Source organism: Pavona decussata, unplaced genomic scaffold (genome assembly GCF_977016875.1).
Source record: "Pavona decussata unplaced genomic scaffold, jaPavDecu1.1 SCAFFOLD_238, whole genome shotgun sequence".
NCBI lineage: Eukaryota > Metazoa > Cnidaria > Anthozoa > Scleractinia > Agariciidae > Pavona > Pavona decussata.
The window spans coordinates 1984411-2007211 of record NW_028145643.1 but is presented as its reverse complement, the minus strand read 5'-3'; the positions used below and the strand labels follow the sequence as shown (position 1 = coordinate 2007211).

At 36.4% G+C, this 22801-nt stretch overlaps 1 protein-coding gene across 6 annotated transcripts in view; it reads right to left on the bottom strand.

The window, feature by feature from the left end:
- LOC146457728 (uncharacterized) overlaps positions 1-22801 on the bottom strand; it is a 39663-nt gene that overhangs the window by 3162 nt on the left and 13700 nt on the right. For 3 of the 6 annotated variants that reach the window (XM_085091640.1, XM_085091641.1, XM_085091642.1), the window contains exons 3-15: positions 10227-10486; positions 9164-9302; positions 7816-8008; positions 6664-7032; positions 5304-5563; positions 4671-4931; positions 3526-3708; positions 2835-2928; positions 1927-2057; positions 1230-1305; positions 820-903; positions 657-717; positions 424-507 (exon numbers count right to left, since the gene is read on the bottom strand). In XM_085091640.1, the coding sequence (XP_084947766.1) occupies positions 424-507; positions 657-717; positions 820-903; positions 1230-1305; positions 1927-2057; positions 2835-2928; positions 3526-3708; positions 4671-4931; positions 5304-5563; positions 6664-7032; positions 7816-8008; positions 9164-9302; positions 10227-10486 (2195 nt within the window). Of the gene's footprint in view, positions 1-423; positions 508-656; positions 718-819; positions 904-1229; positions 1306-1926; positions 2058-2834; positions 2929-3525; positions 3709-4670; positions 4932-5303; positions 5564-6663; positions 7033-7815; positions 8009-9163; positions 9303-10226; positions 10487-21330; positions 21490-21851; positions 22135-22801 lie in introns of those variants that run through there. The other 3 variants (XM_085091644.1, XM_085091645.1, XM_085091643.1) reach the window with 3 other exon arrangements.

The following is a 22801-nucleotide window of genomic DNA, read 5'->3' as shown; positions in this document are numbered from 1 at the left end:
CATTTTTATCACAAAACGAAGCACAAAGCAGCAGTCAAAATTAACAATTTCATGTGTACATAAAAATTTCACGTGGTTGACGACCTTAGTCAAAGAAAAAGCCAGATCTTACAGTGAAAATAGCTGGAAGGTATTTGTTGCGCCTATCAAAATTCTTCCTTAAAGTCAGTTGATAATAATTATTGCAATGCAACTGCAAAAACCATGAACATTTCTGAAGTGTTGATTGCTCTATGGCCAATCAGATGCTTGATCAAACTACAAAACACAACACTGCTACAGTTTGGGTTTTTTTTTTTTTTTCTTTTTTTTGGTTGATTCTCTTTCCCAGCACAATAAACATTCAGAAATATTCTAGTGTTCACGGTTTTTGCAGTCGCACTGTAAGACTAGATGTTAAAGCTAAAAGGAAGCTTAGTGTACCTCGCTATAATGATCCAAGCCTCTTTGCTGAAGGTAATCTCTTTGGACTGATCTTATACTATCAATTACTTCTTTGTCGACATCCTGTGGTAAAAAAAAAAAGCAAGCGGCAAGCATTAAACATACAGAAAATGCAAATATACCTGTAGACAACAGTTAATTTGCAGATTTTTGTTACTTCATTGCTTGAAAAAGGAACAAATTAAATAACAACAAAGATAATATGAGCAAACCTCTAGAGAGCTGAATGATGCTTCACTTTCACACTTCATTTGCTGTTGAGCCGAAACAAGCCTGTTCAAACAAAAATAAATTCATGTTTATTTAATTCCTTTTTCACATTTTCATCAAATGCTGTAAAATTAAAGAATGAATAAATTACACTTATCATCTTACTTTTGAAGTGTAAATAACGTCCCTGTGATGTGTTTGCATCTGCTGACCAAGTTCTCCAGTTTGGAAGGCTCTTCTTTCAAAAATCTGAGGACAGGTTATAAATTGGTGCATTAATTTTATAAGCTGTCTATCAACAAAATAATCAGGGGCCTCATAACAGTAGTGTGACCTACACATCTAAATATTTCTCTTTAATTAACCATGGGCTTTCTCAGACTCTAACATTGTTGCTTTTGTTGCAGATTATTCAAGATAACGGATTCTACTGTAACATCATGAAGCTAATTGAGAATGGCATAATTTGGAGGCTTTTTAGACCATGTGTGTTTATGTTGAAACATTAAATGCTTTTGGGATAAAGTATAATTATAATAATTTTTCACAAAAATGTGGCACAATTAAATACTTACTTGTCTCCTTGTACAATGATCTCCAACTCTGATGCCATGTTTGACTTCATTTTGTCATGCAATTCAGCAAACTCACCTGAGTAAAAAAAAGTGGAAATAACAATTCAATGACTTTGCCAAAAGCTGTGCTAAGTGGAAATTTGGCAGTGAAATCCAAACTGCTCCAAATTGGCACAGAGCACTTGTTATAAGAAACATAGCGCTATGTACATTTATTTGATGTTGAGGAATAAATTTCAGGAGTTAACATCTTTTTTCTAAAAGCTTAATACCGGGTATGTATGGTGAAGTGTCAATAATATTATTAGTTCTTTTGTTATCTGTTGAACTCAACCAGAATCCAGCCAACTTTTGTGACCAGTTGCTTGAATTTATTTTTTGAAAAGTCAAACAACCAGAAATTAAGCCTTTTAAAATAATTCTTGATGACAATTAACAATCTGTATACCAAAACAATAACTAATTTAGAGCAATTTTGATTTGATCGAGGGCCAAATTTCCATTTACCAGGAAAGTGGATGCATTACCATTGATTTTTCAGATATGTTTACAGCGTTTATCATCAAAATACTGAACTGATGCAAAATCAGATATTGCACAGTAATAACTTCATGACTATCTGCTGTTATTACTGTCTAGTTACTGATCTCATGTACAGTAATATACAACTAAACATACAAGGTTAAAGTTGACTTACTCTTAAGATCAGAGACTTGACGGCTTATGATTGATAGCTGACTGTTAAGGCTGTCAACTTCAGCAGGATTTCCAATACATCTCTTCTGTACAACATCCAAACGCACCATCTCCACTTCGCTCTCCAATTCACTGAAATACATGTGATTCAATAAGTGAGTTTGTTTCACACAAAGTTAAAAAGCTCCAACACTTGAAATTGACACAAGAAGCAGCTTACAATAGGACGTAACTTCAGAGAAGAGAGTACTACTGTTGTGAGACAAGCAAAAGACTACCGTCCTCACAGAAATAAGTTAAGAGAATGGACCAAGAGCAACTGGAGGCAGCCCATATCACAGGAGCTGGAGATTTTGTGGGAAATACCTGGAAAAGAGCTAAGAGAGTGGCAAGAAACCATGTACAATGACGAGTACTGGATGACATCCTAAGCTCCTCCAGGAGAGCTAGGAGGATTGGTGATGATGATGACGATGATGGTGACGATGATCATGATGATAATGATACAGGGCTGTCAACCTAACACGTCTTCAAATATGGAGAATATGACTCCTCCGGCCAGCAGTAAAAAAGAGCCTTACAGAGGCGTCGAATCGGCCAATTTCACGGGTTCAGTGGAGGGGGGGGGGGGGGGGGGGGGGGACACGAAATTGAACAGTACCAGAAACAACGCTAAACATTTCAGATTATCTTGTCAGAAAGTGGACTCTACGACAAATAGAAATTTTCGTCAATTATCTGGGAGATTATAGAAGATACGGCTCAAAATCTGGAGACTCCCGGATTATCCGGGAGAGTTGACAGCCCTGATGATAATGATAATGATCATGGTGTTGATGATCATTTTTGTGGACTGCCTCAACAAATGACTTGACACTGATAACTATTACAAGGAATGCTAAGTCATACCTTATTTGTCTGTTGATATCATTCTTGTTTCTAACGTAAGCCATCTCGTCCTTCTGGATTTTCTGTACCCCAGATTTCGCTGAAGACTCTTCAGCTAAAGAAAAGTCAGAAATTACTCCATGGTTTTTGAAAACACACAAACTCTACATTTCAAAGTCAAATGAATCAACGGTTGTATTTTACTGAATTATCTTGACAGATTTCACAGGAAGCCAGGGATTCTACTATAGTTTTATACATTCAGGAGGTAATACTCTTGGGACATGAATGGTAAATTTTATTCCAGCTGATTAATATGCTCAGCCCTAATTGCCTGTTCCAAATTGTTCAGATTGCATCATATGAAGAAGTGATCCAGCATGATCACATAAACATCAAGTTTACCAAGTTTGGTTATTCTTCTTGCATAGAAACCAGGCAGTGACCTGTCAAAGGTCCTCCAAATCCATACGTCTCTAATTTTTCCAATTTTTGAAAGCCTTCTACATCACCTTGCAATCTAACAACAGAAACTCAAACTTGGTAAACTGACTAATTTTAACGTGATCTTTTTTGTGATGGACTCCAATTTCTGATTAAATAGAGATTTTAAAACTTGTCACAAGTCTGTGTCATTATTTTAACAAAGATCCAAGCAGTTGTGGTCTAAAATCATGCTGATTGACAGCAGAGTGATATCAAGATGTTTTACCTTTACTTATTCTTGCCACTCGCTGCACAATTTGTTCCTTAGCATTTCTAATCATCTCCTCAAACTGTTGTGCTTGAAATGTTTGGAACTGCTTTAGTTGGCTTAAATCAGCTCTTAACATCCTCATGTCTGCGCGAAGGGTCGATGCTCTCACCTCAAGTGTCCGTCTGTCCTTCACACGACCTGTAATTTGCAAAAGATATCTGTTAGATGCAAAAAATATATTATAATAGCACTTACCAGGTATGTATGCATTTAGACTGATTTTTGTGCCCACACACAGATCAATCTGTATCTGACAAAATATGAAAAGAAATACAAAAACAGGCACAGAAGTTTTCAAACTATACTGGCAAATTCTAGTTCCAGATCAATCTGTACTGTGCTGTAGCAGCTATTCATGCCTGACACTATGCTTGAAGTCGCGCTGAATACCACTTGATACTTAGCCAACAAGACCGAAGTTGGCTAACATCTAAGGATATTGCACAAGATAGAGCAGGAAAATTGTTTTATTCAACACATTGATATAACAAAGCACAGTTTTATTGTAGAAAAGCTGGAGATGAACTTTTTTTTGCCATTTTTCTTCCCAACACACAAAATTGTGTATATTTAACAATTATTCCATGAGCGCGCGTTGGATATGAGATGATAGATAGCCAACGAGGCACGTAGCGCCAAGTTGGCTATAATCATCTCATATCCAACAAGCGCAAGTGGAATAATTGTTTTATTAAAAACAACTGAGAAATATTGCTAGATCTTACTGATTTCGCTGTGCAAGAACGACCAGAAGGCAATTTAATGATCGCCATTTCTCGGCCATGGTATAATTGCTCATATACCATGGCCGCTAAGCCAATCAAATCCCTCGAATTGCATTATACAATGATGCAGTTTTTAATAATGCAGGATATCTGTCGACTACGGACAATGAATATTCAGTGCACCAGGAGCATATTTGCGCAGTGTTACAATGTGTTGAAAAATAGCATACAATGTCAGCACTTCATACTTTTACTTAAAAAAAGAAATAGAAAACTACCACTAAGTTTGTGTTTGTAACATAGTTTAGCAAACAAAAGTTCATTCTAGCTGTTATCAATGGTAACAGCTACATGTAGCTTACATAACAAACAGACCTTCGTATTTGACTGAAGCATGGCTGCCAGAAGATGTTGAACTGTTTGATGATAGAGGTGTTGGACTCTCCGTTAATGATCTCTGTTTTTGTTTGGATGATGGCAATGGAAGCGTCTGTGTATGGTACTGCTGACTCAGATCTCTCTTTGTTCCACGTGGGGAATCCCTTTGTAGCGTCTGACTGTACTTTAATGATGACTCTCTGGATACTGTGTGACTTGAAGCTCTTGGGGGTGGGGCAGGGACATGTTTAGATTTTCCTGTGGAGAGTGGTGCAGAAACAGTTTGGTTGAGAACTTAAAATTGATACAAGAAGAGAACAGCAAAAAACACAAATAACTGCAGTTGTTGTCACAATAAAAATAAGGTTAAATTACACTGACAAACTACTGAGATGTTACAATATGGAAGAGGAATGAGTAAGAACTGATAATACTTATTAATAGTCAGTTGGTACAACCTTTTCCTTCAGCGAACATTTTAGAAATTTTCCATAGTCATACAAGAACAGGTTACTTTGCAGAAAGTCAGCCTTCAAAGCAAGATTGCAAGCAGAAAGAGAAAGGAAGACAGATTGGCAATTAGAGGCAGAAATTGTTTTCCATGTTGTGACCAAGACTACAATGGTGTACCTTCTACCGGCGGAGATGGGCTAACATCAGATGACAGGGACTCATTTCCAGAATCACTCCTGAACCGTGATCTAAACGTCTGCAATTGACTCGGTTCATTACCTTCTGTGGAACCATGGTCAATAAAGCTGCTCTGAGAGCTTGATGCACTTTCCTCTGTACTTTTCCCATGCAAGCTCTCTTGGCTGCCAGTTCTGAGCGCATCTTGCAGCATGTTTGTCAGTGTGTCCAACTGATCCTCAACAGGATCATGTGACGGTCTACAACGAAAAATATCATGTTTAAGGACGGAGCCTACTTTTGTCACTCAGGTTTCCTATGGGTGGTGCCTACTAATACAGGGATATTTTTGCGCGGTTTAAAACTATGTGGAGAAAGCAGAACTTAGCAAGTGCTTTTGGTATCCAAAAGGAAAATTGGGGGTAACCATGCATTTTTCAGCGATAATAAAGCTTCAATTTGCAAAAAAACGCCATACATTACTTTGCATTTTACTGCTTTTTAGAATAATTGTTGTTTAATTATCTCTAAAAAATGCGTGGTTACCCCCAATTTTCTTTTGGATTTCAGTAGCCCTTGCTAAGTTCTGCTTTTCCCACATAGTCATAAACTGCGCAAAAATACTTTGGTATTGGTAGGCACCATCCTTAAATCATATCATATTTCAACTAAATTATAAAATAAAACAAATAGTACCAAAGAGGAATGCTACAAATAGCTAACAACTAAATGGCTGACATTTCAGCGGTTACACTGTAAGATTTAATCCACAGCGTGAAGTTAAATCGGGTTGCATGCTCAATGGCATTCATTTCACTGGTAACACTTTAAGATTTCATCCACAAAATCAAAAGTTAGAACCACCTTGTACAGTACAATAAAGAGTACTACTAAAAAGTAGCTTTTATTTGAATAGTCAGTAGCTTTCATTTGAAGTAGCTTTCACTTGAATAGTCTCATCCATACAATCAATATTTTTAAGTTAGTAATGTATTGCAAGCCTGCACTGTGTGTCCCTAGCAGCAGTATAATGGTAACACTTTATAATGAATATGTCAAAAACATGAAACATAAACATCAGATGCTTTGGGTAAATATTGGGTAAAATTGAAGAACAGCTCCCCAATAAACCTCTCCGCCAACCGTCGGTAAACTGTCAGCTGACAAATGACCAACAGTCATCCAACAAACGACCTACAGTTGGGCTACAAACAGCTGACTAATGGGCAACAAATGGCCAACAGATTTTTTTGGGAGCTATTCTTCTGTCACCTTTTTAACCTTTGAAAATTTTACATATACTTTATAGAGTGAAAATGTTTAATAGTACAATTTATGGCAATAGCAAAAGATATAAGACCTTCTTGGCTTCAGGGCTGTACCAAGTCCAGGAAGAGGAACTTTCTTTTTGTCCATTAGAGTTCCTTCAGTCAATGCTGCACGTGGCATTGTATTTTCATGTTCACCATTATCAACAACCCTTGTTACCATGGTAATACTTGGCCCTCCACTCGCTTGTCTTGTTACCGTGGTTCTTCTTGTACACTTGATTCCTCCGCCACTGTGAATTGCATTAGCAGGAGGTACGTAGCCGTGGTTAGGGATCGGGGTGCTTGTTACTTGAGCGCCAGTGTGGACAGCTAATGAGCTGCTGACGGGATGCGAAACAGGACCATTCTGGAATGGTCTGGACTCCAAGACTTTGAGATGAGACTTGTTTGACAGGTCACTGAGTAAAAAAGTTCAAGTATTGAGATAAATAGTAATGTTATTGCCGGAATGGTATAAGTACCTTGTCAACTCTATGTGTTTACCTAATTTTTATACTTGCATCTCTGATCTGACGATGGTATGCCACAAAAATTTTTACTTAATACTTGACCATCGTTTTGCTTGTTTACTACTGATAATCTTCTGAATGAGCGTACCGGTACTGCATTATCATTTGTTGTTAGATTAGCTTCCTAGTGGCAAATATGATACTTTATTTACTTAATTTGTAATATCTGCTTTCAGAAGGTTTTTAATAAGAAATCCATGGCTATACGACAAGTCATGTCCACACATACCATTTTGCTATTTTGTTCTTAACCTCTTTTGTCTTGTATAAAAATTGATTTGATTTGATTTGGCATAACTGGACATTCTGAATAAACATCCCCTCCCCCAAAACGCTGACAGTACTAAATTTATTTTGGCCTTTCATTAATTAAGCTGGTACTCACTTGCAATGGAAAGGGCATTCATTCAAGTAAATACTGTAGTTACATGTAAAGACTAAGGCCAAGTTCACACTAGTGAGGTATGGTAACAACATAACACAAAATTATTAATGGAAGATCAGTTTTTTTGTTATGTTATTATCCTTCTGCTTTGTGCTTACGTTGTGCCCACACTTGTGACATAAAACATTGACATAAAATGATTTTTGCATCTGTGTGACCTCAGCAGCCTTATGTTGTTATGTTACCAGATTGTGAAACAGGCTTAAATAAAAAGTTTGCAAAATTACCCAACATTGTCCAACTCATAGAAAACTCCACAGGAATTGTCCTTGATGTATATAGTATTACGGTTGGCCCCACTGTTCTTAGCCTTGTCAGGGAATGTTTGACTGAAGAGCGTATGTACTTGTGTCATATCTTCCAGACCAGCTGGTAACATAGCACGTTTTATCTCGTCACCAAACTGTAAGTACACTACACCTGACAAAACAACAGTAAAGTTGGTAAAATGAACTTCTTTCCATCCACTGCGGTCCATAAGGACCATTATACAATACAATTTATTATACACAATATTATTTCGTGAGGGCGTGTTAGATATGAGATGATAGCTGATGGTCAATGAGGAGCATAGCAACAAGCTGGCTATAATCATCTCATATCCAACAAGCGTGAGAGGAATAATTGTTCTTTTAAAAACAGCCAAGAAATATTGCTAGATCTTGCAGATTTTGCTTTGCAAGAACAACCAGAAAACAATTTAATGGTCACTATTTCTCTGGCATGGTATATACCATGGCCGCGAAGCCAATCAAATCCCTTAAATTGCATTATGCAATGATCCAGTTTTTTAATAATAATCTTTATTTACTGTGTACGTTGTAGTTAATCTAGTTATCATTGGTAAAAAAAGCTATTTATAAATACCAAGGTACTCAAGGACCAGATCAAAGTGACCCCTTATGAGTCAGAGCGGTCCAGCTCGAGGTTTATCAGATTTTGGACTTTTTTTCACAAGCTATTTTAATGAGTAGATATGAAGCTCCCTGCCTACCACCCATGAAGTGGATGAACCCCAATTACTGTAGCTATACCTGTCCCAAAAGGTCCTCTTCGACTGTCCTGAGAAGGGGGAGTAACTTTTACAGATCCTAACATGGCCCCAAAGGGGTGAACAACGATACCATCAAGGGCAAGGATATTGGTGAGCTTTTGATTCAAGTGCAAGTATGACTACGACAAGATTATTTTGACTTTTTAGTGAAGTACTAAGAAGAGATATATCCGAGGAAGCTTCATTTTACTCTTAGTGAGCGACAAACTTGATGTAGTTGTTTTGAATGTTGGAAAGAACCGTACTTGTACTACAATCAAAAGGTTCCTGATGTCTGCAAAGAAGAACAATGCAATACTGTACTTCAAAGATTGCTTCCTACTTATTCATTAGGTCGATGCAGATTTCAGTTCTTTCAAGCCACTAGAAGATAAATCTCCCAACAACTCATCTGCCTTTATTTTTTTATACACTTGGCTTCTCAACTGACGTCAGAAATTTGCAAAATTTGAACCTTTCAGTCGGAATTCTAAGCAACCATTTTGAACATTATTCTCGTTGTCAAAAGATCAGTTCAGTACCTGGAGTTGAGTTAGCGTGAGTTGTGTGATTTTCTTCTTTTCTCAGCATTGTTGGGTATGTTCCTGGTTTGTCCAACAGTCGCTGGTAACGCTGTTGTTTAGGAGATGACGATAACTCTGGAGGTGGGGGAATGGCCGGCTGTGAAAATTAACAAGTACGAATGGTTTGCTCAAACTTTCAACCAACAGAAAAACACAAACAGGTACCAAATATGAGTAGCCGTCTCTGGTTAAAATGATTGTAAAATATTATGAGCTTTTGGTAGCCTGTCTGCTACCTTCAACAGATAAAAACAATATGTGAAAAATGAAACATAAAGGAATTTAAATATATAACGAATAGTACGCATAAATTAAGAACTAAAAATACATGTTGAAAGAGAGATAAGAATACTAAAAGTGTCAGAATAAATGTTTGTTTAAAAGAATGCTATCTTGTTTTGGAAGCAGGTTTCTTTTGACACTTTTAGCATTCTTATCAATTTCCTTTAAACATGTCTTTTTAGTTCTTAATTTATGCATACTATTCACTATGTAAAAATTTCTTTACATTTCACTTGTAACACATCATTTTTATCCGTCGAAGGTAACAGACAGGCTACCAAAAGCTGGTAATCTGTTACAAATCATTTTAACCAAAATACAGCTGCTCTATATTTGTTTTTATGAATCCTAGTTACATCAAACACCTTGAACAATCAAGAAGAAAACGTGTCTGACAAAACTGACATTGCCAAGTACAATAAAGCTGCTACAGGGACAGCTTCTTTGAGAATGGAAATATTCCAGAGCCTGTGATAATGACAGATTTTACATTCAAGTGTATGTGCTCATCCCAAAGTTAGGTGGAAGGTGCACACTTATTCTTGCACTGAGTCAGCAAAGACAGGCACAAGTAAAATCCTTGAAATTCTTTGACCGTATTGCACTTGTTGGTTCGAGCTGTTTGCACTTGAAGATATGAAATCGTGAATTGGTGAACTGACAACCAATACATTTTGCAAGGAATGACATAACACACACCTATACAACTTTATAAATTAATGCATCTTGTGGCTCTTACCGGAGTATCTTCCTGGATCCCATTTGGTTTATGATTACCAGCTTCTTCTGGTTTCAGTCCAAACCGTTTCTTTACCATAGAGATGATCTGTTGACGTGACAATGTCTGGGTGCCTTGGGCATCCTGTTCACTGGATTGCCCTTGTTGTAATCTCTTTGCCTTCTCCACGTCCTCTCCCACATCTGAGCCTCCTGTGGTGCGTCTTCTGGGCCGACGCCCATGGCCTTTGGCCTCCGAATCACTAACAGTAGTGGCCGTGTCTAAAGAGAAAGACATGGTGTCTTAAGTTTAAAGATGAAATTTACAATTTTCAGCCTTAACAGCAACCAAGCCATAATTTCCTCACTGTTTTGAGCAATGGTTGGTAGCTGCAAAATTCACCATCTATATATTTCAGCTGAATCACATGAGTTTACTTCATGTTTAAACTGAGAACATTCTAGCAAGAATAATACAGCATCACCTGCCTTCTTTGAACAGAGCTTTTGTCAACAACATCAAAGGTATGGAAAACTGTAAAATAATGCTAAGTACTACACACAGTAGTACAATAACAATAAAAGCAACAGTTCATTAAGAGACCTCTTTCCCTACAGAACTGTACATTACACAAGTTCTACTGAACAGGGTTTCAGGAGTCTGTTCGCTAGCAATGTGAATGATAATGCCAAATTTTCAGAATATGAAATAAAATATGCATTAGAAGAAACTGCATCAGTCTGTGGTTTGTTCCTTAAGGCAACTTGAGACATTAAAAATTCAAAGGAAAGGTGAATTTTTTGGAATAAACAAAATATTCTTCTTTGACAAAACTTATTTGGTCAGGTCAAAAGCTTTCATGATATGTTGAGAATTTTCTGTGAACTGAATTCAACTTGAACAAAAGAAGTTTGTTTGATTGGTAATCTTTTGAAAGGCCACAATATGATTCATTGAAAGAAAAAAATCAAACTAAGGAATTAACTACAAAGCCAGTTTGACATCACAAAGCAAGATCTACCAACACCAAAATGGAACATGTTAGATCCTTGAGGACTTCCTTATTTACACTCAAAACCGTTTCTAGACAAATTATGGGAAAATCTTCAATTGCTGTTGGCTTTACGATAATCCCAGACAATTAAATGATACCATAACTTGTGAAGAAGGAACACAAACCAGAATGGAGGAGACTGTCATAAATCAAAGTAAAATTCTGAGATGCAGCTTCCTTTTGCCTCACAAACCAAGACAGAGCCATTTTTGAGCAATGCAAAATGTTTCATCTGTGATGCTTCACACTCCTTAAATACGTATTGATTATAAAAATGCTATAATTAGGGTGATTTTATTCTAATTTATAATACTTTGCACGGTACATGCTGCACATTACACAGCACTACGTGGGAAGATGCTGTTGTAGCACGTCATCTCCCAGGAGAAGTATGTAGGTCAAGCTGGTAGTCTGCTAAGCACCTTTCCATTTTAGTAACAATTTCTAGGGTACTTAAACAGTATCTGAAGTGAGAAATGTTTTGGTAGTGTTCCTGTCATTGCTGTTAATATGGGATCTAGCAATAGAGCATCGCTATTGTTATAGGTTGAATCTTAAATTGATTTTCAAATCGATTACAATAAAAACCTCATGGTTGCATTTTAAAATTAATTTGAATCAATCAAAATAGATTGATATAGATGGAGACATCCACATTGCTTTAAATATTTACGCACAAGAAATAAAAAAATAAAGAAACCCAACTAAATTGAAAAAGGAACAAATTATGATTCTCAATAACATCAAAAAATATTTTTTACTTCAGTCTGTGATTATTTGAAAACTCAAATGTACAGATGGAAGATAAGTGGAAATTTTACATATTCACCCCTTAACCCCCAAAAGTGGCCCAAATCGAAACAAAAAATACCAAATTTTATTTTGGAAAAACAAATAAATAAACAACATCAACAGAAAGTCTGCCCTAAAAGTTTTCATTTGAATGGTCACATCCATTTACTTTTAAAAAAGCAAGAACCACCCTTTACAACATAATAAACAGCACCACAGGAAAGTACTACTCAAGAGCTTTCATTTGAATGGTCACACTTTAGGATTTCATCCACAGACTCAAAAGTAAGAATCACCTTGTACAGCATAATAAACAGCACCACAGGAAAGTTCTGTTCAGTAGCTTTCATTTGAGTGGTCACACTTTAGGATTTCATCCACAGACTCAAAAGCAAGAACCACCTTGTACAGCATAATAAACAGCACCACGGGAAAGAACTACTCACACAGGAGCTTTCATATGAAACAGAATGGTCGCAAGATGCATCCACTGACTCAAACGTCAAACCACAGACATATTAGTACCCTAACACAAGTGGAGTTTTTGACTCTTATACACTGTTAAAGGGGTTGAGCTATTTCTGCATGATCTACATCCCTCAAATTTGATCAGCACAATCTACAGTTTTATAGACTGTATATTCATTTTGTATATCTTTTCTTTCTTTGGAATTTTTTTTTTAATCAGATAACAATAACAAATGTCTGGAGAGTCAGCTTTCAGCTGCATACTTTCCCCACTGTAATCTTAATTTTCAAAACAAGAAAAAATAATAATAATAATAATAAACAACAACTAAACATTAATTTGCATCTATATAAAAACCTTTCTTTTTAGTTTTGAGGATAACTTTCTCTTAGTTCCAAAAAAGGCTCCTGGAAAGAAAGGTCCATCAATTTTGATTCTCTGTGCTGAAAATCAGAAAGGAATATTAAATAGCTAAAATCCGCCCTCTGGCTGAGCACTGATTTGTACAAAAATGCAAACAACAGCAACCATCTGGAACTTGCAAGTTAATGACACATTCAGCAGAAAAAGCAGACTTTATAAAGAATCGATGCTGACTTAGGTGTCAAATCTATGAGGACAAATATATAGTTGTTTTTTGTTTTTTGTTTTTTTGCATGCTTTTGAGAAAGATTTTTGCAACTGGTTGTGAGAAGTTTTGGAGGACCTTTAAAATTATTATTGGACACAAACTATATTAAAACAAAATGAATTTAAACTGTTCATTATTTCTTATCAGTATAACAAGCATTGTTAATAACTGTCAAATGAGGCACACAGACAAATTAATTAAAAGAGATTTATTACATGTCAAAGACATGAAGCAGACCTGAAACTCTGACAAATATAAACTGACCATTATAAGGTGTTTACAACTTTTGAGTCTCTGGATAAAAAACTTATTAATAAGTGTTACCATTCAAATGAAAGCTAGCTATTAAACAGCACTTTCCCTTGGTGCCGTTTGTCATGCTGTACATTAGGTGGTTCTAACTTTTGTGTCTGCTTGTAAAATTTGGAGGTGTGAAAATTCAAATAAAAGTTGTTGAGCAGTAACCCCTTCATAGAAGATTTCGGCCAGTGGATGAAATCCGAAAGTGTAATAAATTAAAGCAAACAATAAGCAGTTCGGACAAAGATGATTTTCACCATAGCATTTTGGAGATTTAGAGATCTGAATACCTGATATTGCTGCCAAAAGTTATTTTTACTTAATATCTCTTGTAAACAAGGAATAACACAGAAGTTTAAGCACAGAAGGAATGTGAGATAAAAGAGCAAAGAGTACAAGCCACACCCACAGAGATAAGAGGAAAAAAGTCTTCAGTTTACAATGACCTCCAATTTTGTCAGAAACAAGACGCTTTTCAGAGCGTTAACGTGGGATGCGTTGACTATGTTTAGCACTAGTGGCCTCATTTATTGTACGCCTCACCGATTTTTTAACCTTCCCTCCCTTCGCGATTGAACTAACTGAACAGTTTTAGTCAGAAAGAATGCGTGATATTGAGTTGCGCTACTTGAAATTTTGCCGCCTAAAAGTAGTTCCCGCCAGAAAATGTCTTCAGCTGAAAGGAGCACTCTTTTTATCTGAAAAGTTCACTGCTAATCAAAACTTTTTGCATACATGAAAACTTGACAACTTTCATCATATTTTTGCTTCTCATACAAAAGTCTTTCGTTGTACCGGACATTCTATTACAATAACTTGGCGTGACTCACGTTTTCTACTCTGGTTATGTAAATAAAAGTGTAAGATTACAATGTAAGATTACAAATTGTTTTCGTTTCATCAAAAAAACAGAAAGAAAACAGGCAAAAAGCTTTCCTAAATGAAAACTTTTAGTAAAAATTGACAATCAAACCTTTAATCTTTTTTTGAAGTGGATTTCCAGTTGCGTTTAAGCATCAAATCGACAAAGTCATGCGATGTGTGTTTTAGCGTATCAATGACCTTTCCCCCACGTATTCTGGATGGTTCTACAAGTGTCAAACAGAAGCACGATTCCTTCGCTTTGAACTCTCCAATTTCCACCGTTTTCACTGTCGAGTGCTTCTTAGAAGTTATTCTTTCGATTTACTGCTTCAAAAGGGTTAGTTTTCTTTTTGAAAACGGCACATTGGAATCTAAAACATTAAAACAATATGGCCACGCCACTAAAGTCAAGCCTTTTCAGTTCCACCGAGAGATCACTAGGACCTGAATAATCACAATAGTAATTAACTCCCGTCCGATCCCTCCTGACATACACTAAAATATTGCATTCTGATTGGACCGTTTTTGTTAAAGACAATAAGGACAATACGAGACAAAAAGATCCCCTCTAGGAGAAAACTGAATTTGATACATCTAAAACGAGTTAATAATTGAAAGATGCGCATTTGTGGATACAAACGGCCCCCATTTTATAACGTGGGCTGCACAGGCATCCCACGTAATTAAAAGGAACATATTTTAATCAAATAACACATGGCAAAATGCCGATAAAAATAATGCCTACACAGAAAATTAAAAATTCATCTAATGAGTACTTTTTGTCGGAAAATAAGGTTTTCACAGGACAGGTTTTATCTGTTCTCTCAAACAAAATTCAAACTTGTTATAAATGATACAAAAACCGCAAAAATCCATGATTAGCCCTACAACCCAATACCAGTTTCTTTATCATTACTAAGCAATGTAATTTAATCAGAGGTAACCATTATTTGGGTGATGGCTGCCTAAAAGAATAACATAACCTATACGCTCAATGAGAAATATTGAACCAGTCACCTTCTTCCTTTCCCCATCTCCCCTTCAATGTTGCCATGTTGATTTTTAGCAAGCCAGAGTAAACAAAAAGCTATGAAAGCAAGGTTGCGGAAGGAGGAAATGGTCAGTACATGCTATAGAGTCAGGTGAGACTGTGATTTATCAGGTGTGTTAGTGTAGTGGTACAACAAATTGTCACTAAGTATGTAGACCAATGAACGTTGTCTTGGCATTTTGCTGGGATGATTCATCATACACCTTGGGTGGCAAGGGATTATAAAAGAACTAAGAGTGTCTTTGCAAGAGTGTTCAAGTTAACCTTCATCTTTTGACCTCTTAATTTAATCTCAATAGATCAGACATTTTGCTGACAGTTATCTGGCTTCAGAATATTCCAGAATTATCTATAAAATAATTCTCTTGACATAAGAAACCTTAACAAACACAGTGAAACCAAAATAATTATTGAGAGAATATATATAATTTAAACTTAATACTCAAAATTATTTACAAATGAAAATAATGTACAGATGTACACATCATGATCTTTCTTGGTTTGTTTCCATGACAACTTTAAAAATGTCCTAACTCAAAGATATTCTAACAACAATGTTTATTTGTACTCCATTCCCTACATTACAAGTCTGTTCACTGGGAATAAAAAGGGAGTACTGGCTGCCGGAAATAACCATAAAGGAGATCGAAACACAGGACAGCCATACTTGATAGAAGAATAATATACAGTGATAGGGTCAGAAACATGCACACATACACAGGAACACTACACACAGGCTAAATGTACTATGCCTCACTTTTTTGGGCACCAGGAAGCCAGAAAATATTATGCTACTATCCCGGGGGGGGGGGGGGGTACTCCCCTATATAAGGTATATAGGTATGTGCCGCCCCAAAGGGTATGGTTTTTGAGCCGTTTTGGTCTGAAATAGGGTATAGATTTTGGCAATTACGGTCTGAAATCGGGTCGGGTTTTGGGGGCGGGGAACATTTACGAAAGCTTACAAACATATTTTCCTTCTCAGTACGTAACTGGAACGACTAACTGATAGCGAGAAAAAGAAATAGATAAACTATGTCATTCCAGGTTACTTTTACTCCTTGCGTCAACTTCCGTTCGGCACTGATGCAGAATTATCAGGTCTGAAAACGGGTATGAATTTTAGAGGTCAGGTCTGAAAACGGGTGTGGAAAATGGCATGTTTAGGTCTGAAATAGGGTCAGGATTTGAAGACCCGGGCGGCACACCCCCACCAAGGATTCTGGGGAATACCCCCCCCCCCCCCCCGGGGCTACTATTCAACAAATTTCTGCTGACAGTTAATCAATCAAAAATCAACAAAGTTTGATTTCAGCTTTTTGTTATATTACAAAAGAGCTACACCAGATCTTATTGAGCTCAAATGTTAAGTCAAACAGATTTTAACACCCTGAAATGGAAGTATTTGTGGAAATTCACATAAACTGAAAAGAGAGCACAAGTGACTTGTACAATTTCCTGTTGTAAGTAGCTGATGCTGTAACCCTAACGCTGTCACTGTACTGTGTTACTTTTGTGTTAATTAATGCTTAGGACAGCTAACATAATAAGATAAACATATCATGCCAAAAATATAAATCATGTTCCTCAACAACTATTCAGTCTTAATTGGTTTTGAAGCAAAACTTTAAAATCTTTTCATTCCAAGAAAAAGGTTGACAGGCCCAATTTTTTCAGCACTCTGTTTTAATTGGTTTAATTTATTGTGCAAGCTGACTTATCCCAAGGGCCTTAATTTCCACACTAGCACACAATTTAGCCATTTTTAAATTCAAAGTTTGTATCCGCACTCAAAGCTATTTACACTTTACAGTCTCTCCAATCTGTCAACAGTGGAAGCACTTATAATGGCTTTACGAAAAATGATTGACAAAAACCCCCACAATTTTGTTTATTTAATCAATTTTGTCCAGTTTTTACCCAGGGCAAAAATTGTCAGCAATGCCTTTGAAGATCAACCCGTCTTGAACAAAATTTGTGAAGTTGCAAAAAACCATCCACATTTGTAAAGCATTGATGATGACAGAAAATTTGTCTGAATAAACAGTATTGTTCTTAACAATAGTCTATTGTTGAAATAACAATCTAAGTGGTGATCTTTTACGAGTCTTTCATATAAAAACGGAGTCCAATCACAGATTAGTAACATGGTGTGAGCCATTCCCCTCCATGTTGAGTTTATAGATAGTGAAATTCTATAATAAGAACATTCAAATGAACTTTAGCTCCTGTCTGCTGGTCACCCGCTGCCAACTTACTATTGTACTGTCATTTGCATTGTCAACGATAACTTTCATGTTCAGAGAAAATGGGTGAGAATAAACTTGAGAGCTGTCAGCTGTCTACTGTCCAGTGTCCTGTCAATATTTTTGGTATAAACCTGAAATAAATTTTTGCATTTATCCACCTGCAAAACACCTGTCATCACTCATCAGTGTGAGCTGAATGTTGCTAAGAAGTTGCCACGTTTTTTGAGGTTTTAAATATGTAATGTTGGGCAAACAAACAATTTACATTCTTTTAGACATGAAAATTCCTTCAAATGACCTTTTGTCTGCAAATGTGCAAAAATTGTCCTATAAATAATATCACAAAGTAGTGATGAAAAAGCTGCTTAGATAGTAAGTAAGTACCGGTTATAAAAATAATATAAGAATTAAATACTAACTAAATTAAAATGTATGTACACGAATTGAACTTAAATCTAAAATCAAAAATTCTAAAATTCTCAAATTTTAAAATCCTGTGTGACGAATCCTTTTTAAAAATTGTCTTGTGCCAGCCATGTTGCCTCCGGTAACGCATTCCAAGCTCAAGCAGCAAATACCAAAAAAGATCTTAGCCCATGTACCATTTACTTTAGGCAAAGCAAGCAAATTTGCGCCCCTTAAATTGTAATTTGGGACTTTTACACTGAATAATTCCTCACTGTAGAAGGCGCTTTATCTTGGAAATATTTATTGATTGTAATTAGCATATCTTGGATGCGCCGACCCTCTAATGTGTGTTGTAATCCAATTAAAGACAGCAATCTATCATATGAAAATATCTTGATGGCGTTCATTAACCTTTTCCAGTTTTTTAGTGCTGCAGTAAATATTATCTAAGTGCGGTAAAATAAAAGCCAGATACTGTATAAACTTTCCTTTGTCTTGGAAGGCAGAATCTTCTTTAGTCTATTAACCCATTGACTTGCCCTGCTACCCTCTGACATATAGATGAAATATGAGAATCAAATTTCAACTTATTAACCAATGCTTCACCAAGCAGCTTTACCTCACTGGAAATAGATATGGGTTTCTTTAAGCATTTTATGTTGAAGTCGATCATGATCAGTGTTTCCCAGCACCTGACAGCCATATTAAGAGCTTCAAAAGGGAAGGAAATTTACATCTTCATTTAGCCCTGGGATGATGATGATCATAATAATAATAATAATAATAATAATGATAATAATAATAATAATAATAATAATAATAATAATAATAATAATAATAATAATAATTATAACAATAATAATAATAATAATAATTAATAATAAATTTCTATAGATTAAATTCAACATTGTCTCCGGAAAGGAGCCCAAGTTTTGATAATGTTTATGCAATAGTCTGCAATGTTTTGCTGGTCTGGTATGCTTAAATATAATTTGATGTTTGTTGACTCATGTGGCACACACAAAAAATAATGTCCTCAAAGCATTTCATTCATCTTAAAAGCAGTAAAAAATAAAACAGTCCCACAAGAAATTACTGCTTTCCCTTCAGTAATGGACACACTTCAGATTGTATCCACAGACTCAAAAGTTAAAACAGCTTGGAAAAATTCATATTTTGACCCTACAAGTGACAGGATCAATCAGGGTATTCATAACAGAGACCTTTTTATTCTGTTGCTAAGCTACATGTACACGCAGACAGCCTAAAATTAGCCCACTTTGAAAAAGAGTGATGGCCTGGGTCGAGAGTAGCTGCCCAAGCGATTGTGGGATTGTTTGGGGGGACGATAACAATAGCCATCGTCCCCCCAAACAATCCCACAATCACTTGGGCAGTTACTCTCGGCCCAGGCCATCACTCATTTTCAAAGTGGGCTATTTACTGGGGAAAAAAAACACTTAGAAAGATGACTTGATGTCAGAAAATTAATATCACATGTCAGTTGAACTAATCCTACGACTGAGCTTAATAAACTAACTTAACAAGGAATAATTCTCTCCCAAGGCAAGATTACAAAAGCTATATAATACTGCTGAAAAAGATAGACATATTTCCACGAAAATTTACTACATAATTTTTGGAGAAAAAACAGGAACAACGATCACAACAACTTATTTCCCAAATCATTTGGGGACCATCACAACAAATATCAGATTGTTAAAATTGTCTTTCAGCTGTTTATCTAGCATGTTGTTGAAAGATAGTCACTATTAGATCTGCTATGCACCAACACTGAAAGTGGTTATAAATAAAGTTTACTTGAAAAATTTACGTCCCTGTCACCCTGCTAGCAGAGTTTTTTTTTTTTGCTTGCTCGATTTTGGCGTTAAGAAAAAGACAAAAGGAGGCTCTGCTCACAGGGTGCATCCCTGTGTAAACTTTCAAAATGATGGGTTCCTCAATATAGTGTGTCAACTGGTGTATGTTGATCACTCTAGAATCATAGTTTGCTATCTCAAAAATGTCTTTCCTAAACCTAAGCTTGTCTGATCATAGAAAGTGTTTATTTTTAGGACATTTATACTATAATGGAAATTGTTAAGTTGGACAAAACTGGAATTAAATTTGTTCCAATGACGACAAAACCCAGCCACAATTATTTGATAACAAACCTCTTGTGACTTGTGAATAAATTGAAATCTGTAAAGCAATTGTTTTTGTTTTGTTTTGTTTTTTTAAAAGACGCCAGTACTTTGAAAATTGTTAAAATGCCACAGCTCTCCTGTGGAGGTACTTCTTTCTATTTGCACAAGATCTTTATCAGAATCACAAAAGAAGCACCCCAAAAGGCAAATTCAATTACGAACTGAAACAAACATGAAACATACAACTCTGGTTGGTTTTGTTCCAGACTAAAGTAAAATCTTTTGGCAGTTTTTCTGTCAGTGTCAAAAGGAACACGTAGAAAATCTGCTCATCAATCAATACTTTCTACTTCACAACCGCAAAGACATTTCGCCAGCAATATTCCCCACCAGCCGCGTTTAAAATCATGAATAGGTTTTCATTACCATAAAATTTAAGGAATCTACGATGAATTATTTCGTTGTTGAATTCAATTCGCTTCAACGAGTAACTAAGGATCCAAAACGAAAACTTGTGGCCGTTGAAGTATTAGTTACACTTTAGCAATTCCCTTTCAACATTGAAAATAACACCAGTGAACAATGGCTTCTGATTCTCTCGGATTCAAGCGACAAAAACCAGTGTAACGCCTGCTTCACAATAAAACCTTGATTTACATAAAATCTTGCTTCAAAAAAATGCCAAAACAAAACAACCGTATTAAGGTAAATTCGCACACAACAACATAAAGTCTTAACGTTTGACAAGTACTGGACCAGGTGCTGTATGAAAAACGTGGAACTTTGACAACTCAGCATAGTTTGAAAATTGACATCAAATATGGCAACAGCTTTCTCGATACCACAACAGCATGAAAGTTAAAATACAAGCTTAGGTCACAGCGAACAGGCCTTTCTGTAAAAGATTGTTGTATATTTCTTTTAGACCTCAATTATGTAAATATGACGGCTTGTCGGTTTTTAAGGCATAATGTAACTTTTTCGATTAAATTGCAATCAAAATCTGACATTTACGAAACGTGAAAATTCAGCTCACTGGAAGAGTAGTATACTCGAAATATTCAATGTATTTAAGTATGCATGCGTTGAAGTACGACGTACGCAGACTGTAAACCTAGCCCTGGATTTGTTTAGAAACAAATAAATAACTGATTCCAAACCTGTCAGAGTGAAGACGATGCCAAATTTTAACGTTTGATGAACTGCGGTCGTGTTGAACGGACGGATAGCAGACCGTTTGCCCTAGGTTAAACAGCCACGAAATGATCGGCAAAATAAAAAGCTTAAGACTCTTGATTGAAAAGCTCACCGTCATCCGATCAAGTTGATCTCGAACATCAAAACATCTCGAACGGCGAAAATACAGTATAACGCTTTAGGCTTAGAGCACTTTGAATTCGTGAACATTCGAACCTGTCAAATGTGTTTATATGAACTCGGATTTCCATAATTTCGACTACGTAGACGGATACTGGTTATCTGAAACTTTAATTACATCCACGTGAATAGAAAAGCTAAATTTCAACGATCAATTTGACGTGAGAAGCCGAAAGATTAGTATTTGCCGCGAACCAAAACATTACCCACGCAGGCAGGTATTGAACTGACGACAGCTGTCCGAATGATAGTACCTTAGAACAATTGAAAGTAATAACAGCAGTTGAAATTGAAAATCACTCACATTTCTGCCTCTTAGTGTAGCGTACGAGGAAGGTCTGACTGTCTCCCATCACTTGAAAACGTCCACATCACCCCGGTGTCGTTGGGGCAGCCATTTTTTGTAAGCTGGGGCGAGAGCTGCCGCCGGCGCGTAAATCGAGATGAGTAGAAAATATAATACGATGTAGCGCACGCTCGCCAGCAATATTTATGTAAGACTCATGTGGTCAAACAAACCAGTGTATACAACGTACAATTCAAACTAAAGCTTGCCTTGTGGGTTGGTTCATTGTGTTCTTGATATCTTAATCTGATAAAAAGTATCTCGCACCGGTTGCCGTGGGACAAAAACATGCATTTTATATGATGCGCTGAAATCGACATGAAATTGACAACTTCTTAGTGGTGTTAAATATTTAAAGCCTATTAGCGCAGGTTTCTAGTGAACAATCTCGATTATGACTCGTCTTGTCAAAAAACCAGCAATAGTCAACCATAAATAATGAAAATTACGACTATTCTGAAGCTAATAGGGCAGCTGTACGTGTAAGGGAAACAATCAACATTGTACGAAAATAATTCGTATGCACCTCCCTCGCGAATAACTTCTCGCTCCTCAAGAGTCGTAGTCAAGGTTTTTTGATGACGAGTGAAGAAAAGAGTTCTTTTACACAAGCTACTGTTTGGGACAAAGCTTCAAGAGGGAGGAAAATATTTATTTCGTTAGATTGTCATAATTGTACACTGATGCAATTCAATAGATGCTTCAGAGAGAGCACCTCCAAGCAAATTAAGCTTTTGTCTTTGATGTTTACAGTTTCCTTCCTCTGTTTAGATCCAAGGTCACTTAACCCAAGACGCTTAGCTTCAAGCTTCTTATCAGCAGTTAAGCAACAGTGCTCTCGAAAAAAGAAACTCACTTGCAAAGCTTTGGACATGCTTGACTTCTTTTGCAAAGCGCGCGCGTCAACC